Source organism: Phalangium opilio, unplaced genomic scaffold (genome assembly GCF_054372755.1).
Source record: "Phalangium opilio isolate 3A_F unplaced genomic scaffold, DU_Popi_V2 ptg000088l_1, whole genome shotgun sequence".
In the NCBI taxonomy this organism is placed as follows: domain Eukaryota; kingdom Metazoa; phylum Arthropoda; class Arachnida; order Opiliones; family Phalangiidae; genus Phalangium; species Phalangium opilio.
The window spans coordinates 2,323,881-2,337,179 of record NW_028324193.1 but is presented as its reverse complement, the minus strand read 5'-3'; the positions used below and the strand labels follow the sequence as shown (position 1 = coordinate 2,337,179).

The window sequence follows — 13,299 nt, the reverse complement described above, 5'->3', positions numbered from 1 at the left end:
CAATTTTTCCTCGGCAGAACCAGGCTTTCTCAGTACCTCTTTAATGGCGTTGTCCAAACTGTTAACTTCCTTTTGATTGTCCGTCAGTAAAGCCGCTGGTACTAAAACGCACTTTTTCATTATCTAGTAAAGACCGAAGCTATTGTCGGTATTAACATTGAAAGCAACGCCGGCCAGAATCCTCCTACCTGTTTAATTAACACCTGTCGCCTCTTTTTGTCGCTTAAACCTCTCTTGGATAAATACCTTATTACGTTTTTGTAACGTTGAAGTCTTTTCTTTTTATGACGATTCAATGGAATACCGCCGTTCTTCAAATTATAACAAATACCGCTTATACAATCCAATTGGGGTCGCGTACACTTTGATATTAAAAGTTTTCTTTGTTTCACACCGCTTTTACGCAAGAGATTTAAAAAGGGTAATTGGTTCCTAACCGACACGGGTAAAGGCATGTCTCGAAATGAGGTTAAATAAATTGAGATTTATATTTTATGGATTATTATTTTCTAACGTAGATAACCATCGGTCCTTCATTGGGGAATATATTGGACCTAAGTCTTAAACTATTATCGGTACTTTGTTTTAGATCTATTAAGATATAAGAATACGCTTTTTCGGTACACTCTTCGTACGCTTCCGTTAGGCGTTTGGTGTCTGTAGGAAAAAGCTGACGACTTAAATAGCGAACCTGGTTATTATCCCTAGGATTTTTAAACATAACGATATAAGAACAGTTCAATGATATATTTCTAGAATATTTACCTGGGTTAAAGACATTTTGAGACAGCAGCACGATGCTTAAAGATAAATGATGACTCCCGACACAAAAAAGATTACTTATAAACTCCTGTTTGGTACAGGTGTTAGCTAGATCGTCTAGGATTAAAAGATTATTTATTCGTTTATCAAAAAAATCAGGATCATTAGGAATTAGTCCTTCGTGGAATTCAATAGGTAAAAAGAGTTTCAGTTCATCAAAAATGTCCTGATAAACGCTATAGCAATAGACTATTCTATCAGGAGGTTTGTCCATGATAATGTCTTTATATTTGAGTAAATTTATTACCCACGTTGTTTTTCCCGAGCTGCTTGGACCAGCCAGTAAAATGGTCATCGGTGTTTCTAAGCGGAGGCGATATTCTAACCCGTTCTCCATTTTTAAAACGTTCTCTAATATCGTCTATGAATTCGTAGTTCACTCGATCTTCGTACGGTATCACTCTCACTTTGACCAGGTGGGAAAACGTGACCCGATGTTTAGTGGTCCGTTTTCTCATTTGACGTGGCAGACGGGTCTTGATGATTTAAATATCCGTAAGGAAGTGTTGTGTAATCCTCTAAGACTCTACGTTTATTGAAACTATATCCAAAGGTTTTCTTTAGATTGCCTAATAAAAGTGTGGCTGTTTCTTTACGTCTTACAACATTAAATGGAACGGTGACCGACAAAGTTTTCGAGGGACTATATAAAACACTTTTAATCGAATCAAAGTTAATGATTTCTTCATTTCTTCTGTTAAGGGTAATACCTTTCATCTTAATAACAGATTTACCGTCGAGGTACGGTAAGCGTACGACTTAGGCCCTGTCGAGACAAATTCGAGAATCGTCTCACCCTTTAACTCATCCGTCCAACACCCTAGATTACTAGATAAGGGGGGTAAATATTCCCCTTCCTTTGTTACAACTATACATGAATCGGTGTCACAATAAAGTAACCTCTTACCCATTTTACTTATCGTATTATACAACTCGATACGTCCTAATGAACTAACAAAGGAAGCTATCGTGGGACTTCCCTTGTAGTAGGTAGGAGCGTATTCTTTTTTTAGTTTATAACTGACTAAACAGATTTTATCGTTTACAGGTTTTAGGTCTAACATTTCTTTCGTTTCATCAGTTATTATCTTAACTAATCCAGCGTAAGAGTCAATGTATACATTTTTTCTCTTATCCGTATTGTAACCCATTTTACCCCAAAGCGAATTTAGACATAGTTTACTAATGGCGCGAAGAGTGGGGTTGTCCACTATCTCTTCTTTATTAATAACTATTCCTTCTCGGTCATAAATTGATTTTAAATACGCTACTTTTTGCTCTTCGCTTTCTATTCCCGAAGGCCAACCTGAACTAGATTGTTTAATTTTAAGGTAACAATCAATGAAAGTGTCAAATAAACCGGTAATTTCTTTTCTGTCAAACTTTTCTTTGTAATGCTGGACTTCAAAAAACTCTAGAATCTTATATCCATTTTTAACTGCTAGATATACTTCGGGACTTGGCCAACAACCACAGAAGGATCTTTCTTCCGAATTATGTGTACAGACTGATTGTTCAGTTTCAACGCATTTTAAACACAAAGCAAAGAAAAGTTTCTTTTTGGTCTTAATAGGAAGTACAGGTAAAAATAGATTTTCAGGTGCTAAAACTCGACAAGAAATAAGACCGAAATAGAAATTAGGTTCAAAGTTGAAGTCTTTCGTGATAATTTCAGGATGACCTTTAGGAAATACGCCCCATTTACATACGTAAGGATAGAGCGAGCAGATATCTAGGTATTGAATAGACTCGCCCGGTTTTGCTTTATAATACAAACATATACACTCGCTTCTTCCCCCGTACAAGGCACTCCTGGATCCAATTGGTTGCTTAAATTTTAAATTGTCACAATAGAGTTTAGCGTCAGGATCATCACGTAATCTCTCATTGAACTCGCATTCCCAAATATTGAGCTGTTCGGCGTTCGGTAAAATCTTTTTTAGATAATTTTCCCTGTCTAGAGTTGTTTCGTAGACATTTCTGTTCAGAACTTTAACTATAGGGTTGTATTCGTAATGTTTTGTGTGTTTTACACATCCGTGATAGACGCATCCGTTATAGTTTAAAACAATTTCAGGATTTTTACAATATCCGTCTATTAAATAGTTTGACACCCTTTTTTCCCCTTCCAATGACAAGGCAGTTTGAAATTTTACCCCGCGTAATTTTTCTTCCAAGGCTATGCACTTTAAGGCTCCGATACTAAAATTTCCACGAAAACCCTTTGCAGGTACGACACCTAGTGTGTATTTTTCAAGATGTTTGTGAAGGAAAATATTAGTTACTGTTCCCGCTATGGTAATGCCACCTACGTTAAGCACGTCGACTCCGGAGACATTCCTAAATAACTCTCTAAATTTTTCCATTCCTAATTGTAAGACCTTAACATCTTGAATAGCGTATGTTTCAAGCTCCTGTCTCAGATTATAGGGTACATCCTTTCTTTCCGAATACCATTTCATAAAATCCGCGTGCTCCTTATCTTTAAAATTATCGGGTTCAAATTGGTGTATCTCGGGTATAGGGCCTATATAGTCTAGCGTTTTTCATTATGGAACAGATGCGGGAAATAGTCTTTTTTTTCTTCCCCGAGATCGAATGTAGATGAAAATTTTCTTAAGGGGACACTAATAAATCTGTAACTGTCAATGAATTTGATCTTTAGATTTTTTAAGAAGAGTGCCATGATTTTTGAACCGTTGAAGATAGGCTCAGGAACTATATTCCTTCTAAGTATTTCTTTCAATATAAAGAAAAAATCGAACCCTGCCCCGTTATGAGCGCAGCAGATTACATCGGAAAACAACATTCGCGCAACCTTTACTTTCTTATTTCCCTTTTTAATAGAGCTTGTCTCACATTGGAAAAGATAGTCTATAAAATCCTTTATACAATCAAAGCCCCTAAAGACACGAATGGTAAATTCTTTTGAATCAACGGATTCTTGCGCAGCGGAAACCAAGAGTACGGGAGTGTGTTCATTATTTAAAGGGATAGTTTCACAATCGAAGTATAGAAGACGAACAGGAGGATAATCAATATCTAGGGGCATCACCCAACAATGATTTTTTTCATGCGTAATTTTACAATTTTTGCAATTTAGATCACACTTATGATTTGGTTATATTTCGCGAGCGCAATTTCCGCATCGTTTCAAAGAATCGCATGTTCCGTTACTCTTATGGTTATTGAAACATTCGGTTCCCTTTAAATATCTATTACACTCCTCGCATCTTATGAGTTTATATTCGTCTTTTTCATGATAACCCTCCGTTGTTAAACAGCGGTAACACTTAGCCGTTTCCGAGCAAGAATGACTAGATTTTTCTTCCAGACCGTAAAATAGGGTTAAACAGTATTGACAATAAGCCTTAGCCGCGAACATTGAGATGTAAGACCGTACAACATGCATATGATTCCCAACTTTGAGGAGGAAAATTTTTTTTTCCTTGTGAGGACCTATAAATATTTTCTCAAACTTCTCTTCCGCTGAAAAAATTACAATCTGGTAATCTGACAAGGCATTTTGAAACTTTTGAACACCCAATAAATCTACAGGACCATCCGGGACTTCGGCTAATGAGTGTAACTCTAAAGCCGCGGTTTTTTGGGAAGGGTGGTCTACATTTCTTAATAATCGGAAGCTCCATTGATTAAACTCGTTTAGCTTTCCTATTGATTTTAAATAAGTTCGATCAGCTAGACTTTTACCCACGGCTAAGGCTCTAGAAACGCATAGAGTATCATTATTTCTAATAGGTATGTAAGCATAACCTTGATCAATATATTTATCCAGTTCAGCTATAGTTCGATTATGCACCGCTTTTCTACCTGTCATTGGAACATTGCATTTTAAAAGAATAACATCAATTTTTAGAGAACCCTCTAATAAAAGACTACGTTTGGACTGAGCCCCTTTTCGATACTAGAGAGTAATCGATCAGGAGTTAACTCATTTATCGCCATAAATCTTAAATTTACAGGGTTCTCTAACGCGTCGGAGCTTATGGCGAATCTAATTAAGTTATACTCTTCATTATTTTGCGTGATTTGGTTTATAAGAGATGTTAATATTTGGGAAAGTTGTTCGTGAATTTTTGTTAATTTTAGTTCTTCTAAGTTACGGAATTTAACATTATATTCTGTTGTAATACATTTATATTTTCTAGATTTTCGATTAGATATTTTGTCTATCTTGAAATATTGTTCAGGTCTAAATTTTGTGGATAAATAGATGGGATAAAGTTCATCATCTGAGGATGACGAAGTGTCCGACATTTTTTTCTTAATGGGAAAGTTCTTCAAATCTATTGATTGTTTTCTCCAAGGCAACTATTATGTTATGGAGATCGTCTGAATCTCTAATTACGAACTGCTTCTCATAGGGTTGTCCTCTGTATTTAAAGATGGCTATTTCTCGGTCAGGCGTGGTGGCTATTTGAATGGGTTCTTCTGACATATATACCGTTGCGCCCCAATCTCCCTGAGCGTTGTTCAGAATTGATTTCAGTTCAAATGCGCTCTCGTATTTAATACATATACCGTCCTTAGTAGGGATGGGAAACGGTTTTCGCGGGTTCTTTGATTTCGCGTACCTCCTAATATCAAGGTATAGAGTACCATTGAACGACGATATTTTAACACCTAATAATCTATCCCGACCATATTCTATTATATGATCTTTCCAATCTTCCTTTTTAAATCCCGACTGAGATAACAAGGTCTCTACTTCTTTGTCACAGGATTGTGTCTCATCCTTTGATTCGGCCTATTGAAATGCCTATTTCCTATGAACTAAATCTTCTAATCTCATTGAAAAAGTATAAAGTACTCACCATTCTCAGGAATAGAAATTTCTTGCTGCGAGATGTTAATGCAGTAATTTCGGCACGAATGAATCTCGAACGTTGAGTCTGAGCTTTTATACTATACGGTTGTTATCTTTTCTAGCTTTACGTCCGAGAGGGTTTCATATTACTTAACTACGTCATTATATATTCAGTAAATTAAATTTATATTTAAACCTTCAACGACATCTGTTTCTTTTTAACGAAATTGAATAATTATAACCTTAAGGTCAAAATTAAATTAGTTTTCGGCGTGTGACAATTTATAACTAACTCTTTCCCATAGGCCGATGAACGTATTTATTCGCGTTATAATATTAAATTACATTCGCATCTTTTATTTTTAAGACTCCAAACACATCTGGTTTAGTTTAACTTTATATAACTCGTTCAGTTGTAATCTTAAACTTAGTTATAGATATTTTATAAATCTTTCCTATCGTCGATGATCGTCTTTATTTATGTTATTATATATGTATAGATTAAATAATATTAGATTTCATTCGTATCTTTTATTTTTCAAAGTCTCCAAACACATCTGTTTTCCTTTAATTTTATATCCAAGTCTTTCACGTGTAATCTTAAGGCTACACTTAACTATCGAAAATTTTATAACTAATTATACTATCACCGATGAACGGTTTCGTGTTACTATCGGACTCCTAGTATACTCGTGGGTGAGAAAAAATGTATAAATACAGCGTTTAAGCCTTTGTATTCTCTACAACGCAATAAAATTTCATAAACTCAATAACTTCTTCTTCTAGTCTCGCAATAAAAAAATGTAAGTATTTTTCTAGTATTTTAAAATGGTTAGGCAACAGTGACCCTTATCTTAGTGTCTTTTAGTTTCTAACGCATCACCATATATCTATAACCTCTTCTTTACTCAGAAGTCTTTTTAAAAACTTAATATATACATATAATGTAAGTATTTTCTATTAGATTTAAACCCTCGATTAAGAGACTTATATTTTAAAATAGGGAGTCCCTTATCTTTATCGCCACGAGCTTCGCGATCGTTTTTAGTCGCGCTAGGAACCTACGTTGTAGGTTTCTAGTCAAAGAGGTATTAAATCTTAACTAATATTTTAGAATTTTTCCTTATACGTGTGTTTTCATTTTAATAGATAGGCTGCATACGCGATAGCGGTGAACGTAGCGTTAGGAATTTTCAAATTCCTGACGAGGAGTGTTTCCGTAGAACGGATAACACGGTTATTTATAATAACCTCAGACATTCCGGTTTGGGGCGTGATGGTGAATACGGTCAAGACGAGATCCGAACCGTACTTCAACAATTAACCCGAGGTTGCGATACCGTTTACGTAAAAGGGCCAGATCAAAAAGAATTTTTAAATTTTTTTCTTGGAATTCTCCGGGTTGTGGATATAGGAAGGTTGGGTGCCCCTTCAATTCGCATTATGCCGGGAGGGGAAGATGTCTATGACCCCCATTTACGATTCCCGCATAACGGAGATAGATGCGCTCTGGTAAGAGCTAGAAAAATTGAGGTCTTTTTCAACGCTCAAGAAATGGCACCTCAGAGCCGCGCCGGCTCGGTCGATTGGGGTTTAGCCGACGAAGCTCCGGTTTCGCCGGCACCCAATCGTAATTTAATTCCGGCCGGTGCTGAATCTCCTTATTCGTGGGAGAGTAATTGGGGTGACGATAGCGACATAGATATCCCCATTTTACGTAACGTTATCAACACTGAATACCGGCCCCGTATCGAAACCCCTCCTCCCCCATACCCTGGTACTCCTTCCCCTCCTCCAAACATCCTTCCTCCCGATGACCCGCTTGAGCGAATTCAACAACCACCCCAGGCTGTTGTCATTCAGGAAGGACCTCCGATTCCTGGCCCGATCATCGCGAGATAACGTTAAACCTATCTGACGGTAAATAGAAAACTTTTTTAAATAATGCATCATTTATTAACTGTAAACTAATGAATCATTTATTAATTGTAAACTAATCTTTTGCAGTTCCGCGCGACACCCCGATCCTAATCACCGTGGTGGGTGGTAAGTATATATTAGCATTTGAAAAGGTTTACAATAGGGTATAATAATACTCTATTGATTCGTTACAGAGGGGCCTTTGCTTTTAAAGATTACTTTTTAAAATTTATTCATATATATTTACTTTTTAAAATTTATTCATATTTATATATTTCATCTTATCTATTTTGTGTATTTTCATTTTATATCTTACTTTTATGTATTTTTCAATTATATCTTATTTTCTGTATTTTTCATTTATTATTTATGCATTTAATGTATATGTAATCGTACAATTAAAGTAAATTTTTACAGTTAAAGATTACGTTGTCAGTCAATACCTTTAAAACTATTGGCGACATCTTGTTCAGTCAATTTTCTGATCTTTCTAGCGCAATGACCGAGTAGCGGATAACATGTAGGCGTAGAGAATACCGTCTCCAGTGAAATTCGAGACGTTAACAGATGTCTAACATACGTCGCATAATCTAACACCCTCTTATCTAAATCTGGCCATTACGTCACGACTAAAGAAGTTCACGCCCCTTAACCAGTTAAAAAAGACCTAATCAATTGGCGACCCCCACCCTCGACCAATAAACGAACTCAAAGAAACCCCCCCGGATAAAAAAACCGGTGTTCCCCCACTCTAGACACACGCGAGTATACACGCGCGGGTCTAGCGCGCTAGAAGGCTGGCGGCACACTTAAATGACCTAATTAACTCTCCATATTTCGGTGGGTTCACTACTTACCAGCCACCGGTAATCTTGCTTAATTACCAGCCACTGGTAATCCAGTTTAATTACTAGCTACCGGTAATCTAGCTTAATTACCTGCATTCGGTAATCTAGCTTTATTACCAGCCACCGGTAGTCTAGCTTAATCTCCAACCACCGGTAATCTAACTTATTTAACAGCCACCGGTAATTTAGCTTAAATATAAGCCACCGGTAATCTAGCTTAATTACCAGTTGCCGGTAATCTAGCGTAATAACCAGCCACCAGTAATATAGCGTAATTACCAGCCACCGGTAATCAAGCTTAATTACCTGCAATCAGTGATCTAGCTTAATTACCTGCAATCGGTAATGTAGCTAAATTACCTGCAATCGGTAATGTAGCTAAATTACCTGCAATCGGTAATGTAGCTTAATTACCTTCAATCGGTAATCTAGCTTTATTACCTGCAACCGGTAATCTAGCTTAATTACCAGCCACCGGTAATCTAGCTTAATTACCTGCAATCAGTAATCTAGCTTAATTACCTGCAATCGGTAATCTAGCTAAATTAACTGCAATCGGTAATCTAACTTAGTTACCAGCTACCGGTAATCTAGCTAAATTACCTCCAATCGGTAATCTAGCTTAATTACCAACCACCGGTAATCTAGCTTAATTAACTGTAATCGGTAATCTAGCTAAATTACCTGCAATCGGTAATCTAGCTTAATTACCAGCCACCGGTAATCTAGCTTAATTACCAGTTGCCGGTGATCTAGCGTAATTACCAGCCACCAGTAATATAGCGTTTTTACCAGCCACCGGTAATCAAGCTTAATTACCTGCAATCAGTGATCTAGCTTAATTACCTGCAATCGGTAATGTAGCTAAATTACCTGCAATCGGTAATGTAGCTTAATTACCTGCAATCGGTAATCTAGCTTAATTACCTGCAATCGGTAATCTAGCTTAATTACCAGCCACCAGTAATCTAGCTAAATTACCTGCAATCGGTAATGTAGCTTAATTACCTGCAATCGGTAATCTAGCTTAATTACCTGCAATCGGTAATCTAGCTTAATTACCAGCCACCAGTAATCTAGCTTAATTACCTGCAATCGGTAATCTAGCTTAATTACCTGCAATCGGTAATCTAGCTAAATTAACTGCAATCGGTAATCTAGCTTAGTTACCAGCTACCGGTAATCTAGCTAAATTACCTCCAATTCGGTAATCTAGCTTAAATACCAACCACCGGTAATCTAGCTTAATTAACTGTAATCGGTAATCTAGCTAAGATACCTGCAATCGGTAATATAGCGTAATTACCAGCCACCGGTAATCAAGCTTAATTACCTGCAATCAGTGATCTAGCTTAATTACCTGCAATCGGTGATCTAGCTTAATTACCTGCAATCGGTAATGTAGCTAAATTACCTGCAATCGGTAATGTAGCTTAATTACCTGCAATCGGTAATCTAGCTTAATTACCTGCAATCGGTAATCTAGCTTAATTACCTGCAATCGGTAATCTAGCTTAATTACCTGCAATCAGTAATCTTGCTTTATTGCCTGCAATCTGTAATCTAGCTTAATTACCAGCCACCGGTAATCTAGCTTAATTACCAGCCACCGGTAATCTAGCTTAATTACCTGCAATCGGTAATCTAGCTTAATTACCTACAATCGGTAATCTAGCTTAATTACCAGCCACAAGTAATCTAGCTTAATTACCTGCAATCTGTAATCTAGCTAAATTAACTGCAATCGGTAATCTAGCTTAATTACCAGCTACCGGTAATCTAGCTAAATTACCTCCAACCGGTAATCTAGCTTAATTACCAGCCACCGGTAATCTAGCAAAATCACCAGCCACCGGTAATATAGCGTAATAACTAGCCACCGGTAATATAGCGTAATAACTAGCCACCGGTAATCTAGCTTAACTATCTGCAATCGGTAATGTAGCTTAATTACCTGCAATCAGTTTTCTTGCTTAATTACCAGCCACCGGTAATCCAGTTTAATTACCAGCCACCGGTAATGTAGCTTAATTACCGGCCACCGGTAATCTAGCTTAATTACTAGCCACCGATAACCTAGCTTAATTACCAGCCACCGGTAATCTAGCTTAATTACCAACCACCGGTAATCTAGCGTAATAACCACCCACCGGTAATATAGCGTAATTACCAGCCACAAGTAATATAGCGTAATTACCAGCCACCGGTAATCAAGCTTAAGTACCTGCAATCAGTGATCTAGCTGAATTACCTGCAAACGGTAATGTAGCTTAATTACGTGCAATCGGTAATCTAGCTTAATTACCAGCCACCAGTTATCTAGCTTAATTACCTGCAATCGGTAATCTAGCTAAATTAACTGAGATCGGTAATCTAGCTTAATTACCAGCTACCTGTTATCTAGCTAAATTACCTGCAATCGGTAATCTAGCTTAATTACCAGCCACCGGTAATCTAGCTTAATTACCAGCCACCGGTAATCTAGCAAAATCACCAGCCACCGGTAATATAGCGTAATAACTAGCCACCGGTAATATAGCGTAATAACTAGCCACCTGTAATCTAGCTTAACTATCTGCAATCGGTAATGTAGCTTAAATACCTCCAATCGGTAATCTAGCTTAATTACCTGCAATCGGTAATCTAGCTTAATCAGTAGCAACCGGTAATCTTGCTTAATTACCAGCCACCGGTAATCCAGTTTAATTACCAGCTACCGGCAATCTAGCTAAATTACCTGCAATCGGTAATCTACCTTAATTACCTGCATTCGGTAATCTAGCTTAATTACCAGCCACCGGTAGTCTAGCTTAATCACCAGCCACCGGTAATCTAACTTAATTACCAGCCACCGGTAATCTAGTTTAATTAACAGCCACCGGTAATCTAGCTTAAATAACAGCCACCGGTAATCTAGCTTAAATATCAGCCACCGGTAATCTAGCTTAATTAACTGCAAACGGTAATCTAGCTTAATTACCTGAAATCGGTAATCTAGCTAAATTACCTGCAATCGGTAATCTAGCTAAATTACCTGCAATCGGTAATCTAGCTTAATTACCAGCCACCGGTAATCTAGCTTAATTACCAGCAACCGGTAATCTAACTTAATTACCAGCCACCGGTAGTCTAGTTTAATTAACAACCACCGGTAATCTAGCTTAAATATCAGCCACCGGTAATCTAGCTTAATTACCTGCAAACGGTAATCTAGCTTAACTACCAACCGCCGGTAATCTAGCGTAATTACCAACCGCCGGTAATATAGCGTAATTACCACCCACCGGTAATATAGCGTAATTACCAGCCACCAGTAATATAGCGTAATTACCAGCAACCAGTAATATAGCGTAATTACCAGCCACCGGTAATCAAGCTTAATTACCTGCAATCAGTGATCTAGCTGAATTACCTGCAATCGGTAATGTAGCTTAATTACCTGCAATCGGTAATGTAGCTTAATTACCTGCAATCGGTAATCTAGCTAAATTAACTGCAATCGGTAATCTAGCTTAATTACCAGCTACCTGTAATCTAGCTAAATTACCTGCAATCGGTAATCTAGCTAAATTACCAGCCACCGGTAATCTGGCTTAATTACCAGCCACCGGTAATCTAGCTTAATTACCAGCCACCGGTAATATAGCGTAATAACTAGCCACCGGTAATCTAGCAAAATCACCAGCCACCGGTAATATAGCGTAATAACTAGCCACCGGTAATCTAGCAAAATCACCGCCACCGGTAATATAGCGTAATAACTAGCCACCGGTAATCTAGCATAACTATCGGCAACGGGTAATCTAGCTTAATTACAAGCGAAGGGTAATCTAGCAAAATCACCAGCCACCGGTAATATAGCGTAATAACTAACCACCGGTAATATAGCGTAATAACTAGCCACCGGTAATCTAGCTTAACTACCAGCCACCGGTAATCTTGCTTAATTACCAGCCACCGGTAATCCAGCTTAATTACCTGCAATCAGTGATCTAGCTGAATTACCTGCAATCGGTAATGTAGCTTAATTACCTGCAATCGGTAATGTAGCTTAATTACCTGCAATCGGTAATCTAGCTAAATTAACTGCAATCGGTAATCTAGCTTAATTACCAGCTACCTGTAATCTAGCTAAATTACCTGCAATCGGTAATCTAGCTTAATTACCAGCCACCGGTAATCTGGCTTAATTACCAGCCACCGGTAATCTAGCTTAATTACCAGCCACCGGTAATCTAGCAAAATCACCAGCCACCGGTAATATAGCGTAATAACTAGCCACCGGTAATCTAGCAAAATCACCAGCCACCGGTAATATAGCGTAATAACTAGCCACCGGTAATCTAGCAAAATCACCAGCCACCGGTAATATAGCGTAATAACTAGCCACCGGTAATCTAGCATAACTATCGGCAATGGATAATCTAGCTTAACTACCAGCCACCGGTAATCTAGCAAAATCACCAGCCACCGGTAATATAGCGTAATAACTAGCCACCGGTAATATAGCGTAATAACTAGCCACCGGTAATCTAGCTTAACTACCAGCCACCGGTAATCTTGCTTAATTACCAGCCACCGGTAATCCAGCTTAATTACCTGCAATCAGTGATCTAGCTGAATTACCTGCAATCGGTAATGTAGCTTAATTACCTGCAATCGGTAATTTAGCTTAATTACCTGCAATCGGTTATCTAGCTAAATTAACTGCAATCGGTAATCTAGCTTAACTACCAGCCACCGGTAATCTAGCAAAATCACCAGCCACCGGTAATATAGCGTAATAACTAGCCACCGGTAATATAGCGTAATAACTAGCCACCGGTAATCTAGCTTAACTACCAGCCACCGGTAATCTTGCTTAATTACCAGCCACTGGTA

At 37.8% G+C, this 13,299-nt stretch overlaps 1 protein-coding gene across 1 annotated transcript; it reads right to left on the bottom strand.

Annotated features, from left to right (window-relative positions):
• Positions 1-1,260: 1,260 nt before the first annotated feature.
• On the bottom strand, positions 1,261-3,874 carry LOC149649041 (uncharacterized). The gene is made up of 3 exons (XM_089849412.1): positions 3,715-3,874; positions 1,579-3,358; positions 1,261-1,516 (listed from the first exon to the last, which is right to left on the bottom strand). The coding sequence occupies exons 1-3, from the start codon at positions 3,872-3,874 to the stop codon at positions 1,261-1,263; spliced, it is 2,196 nt and encodes a 731-aa protein (XP_089705538.1).
• Between the last annotated feature and the right edge of the window lie 9,425 nt (positions 3,875-13,299).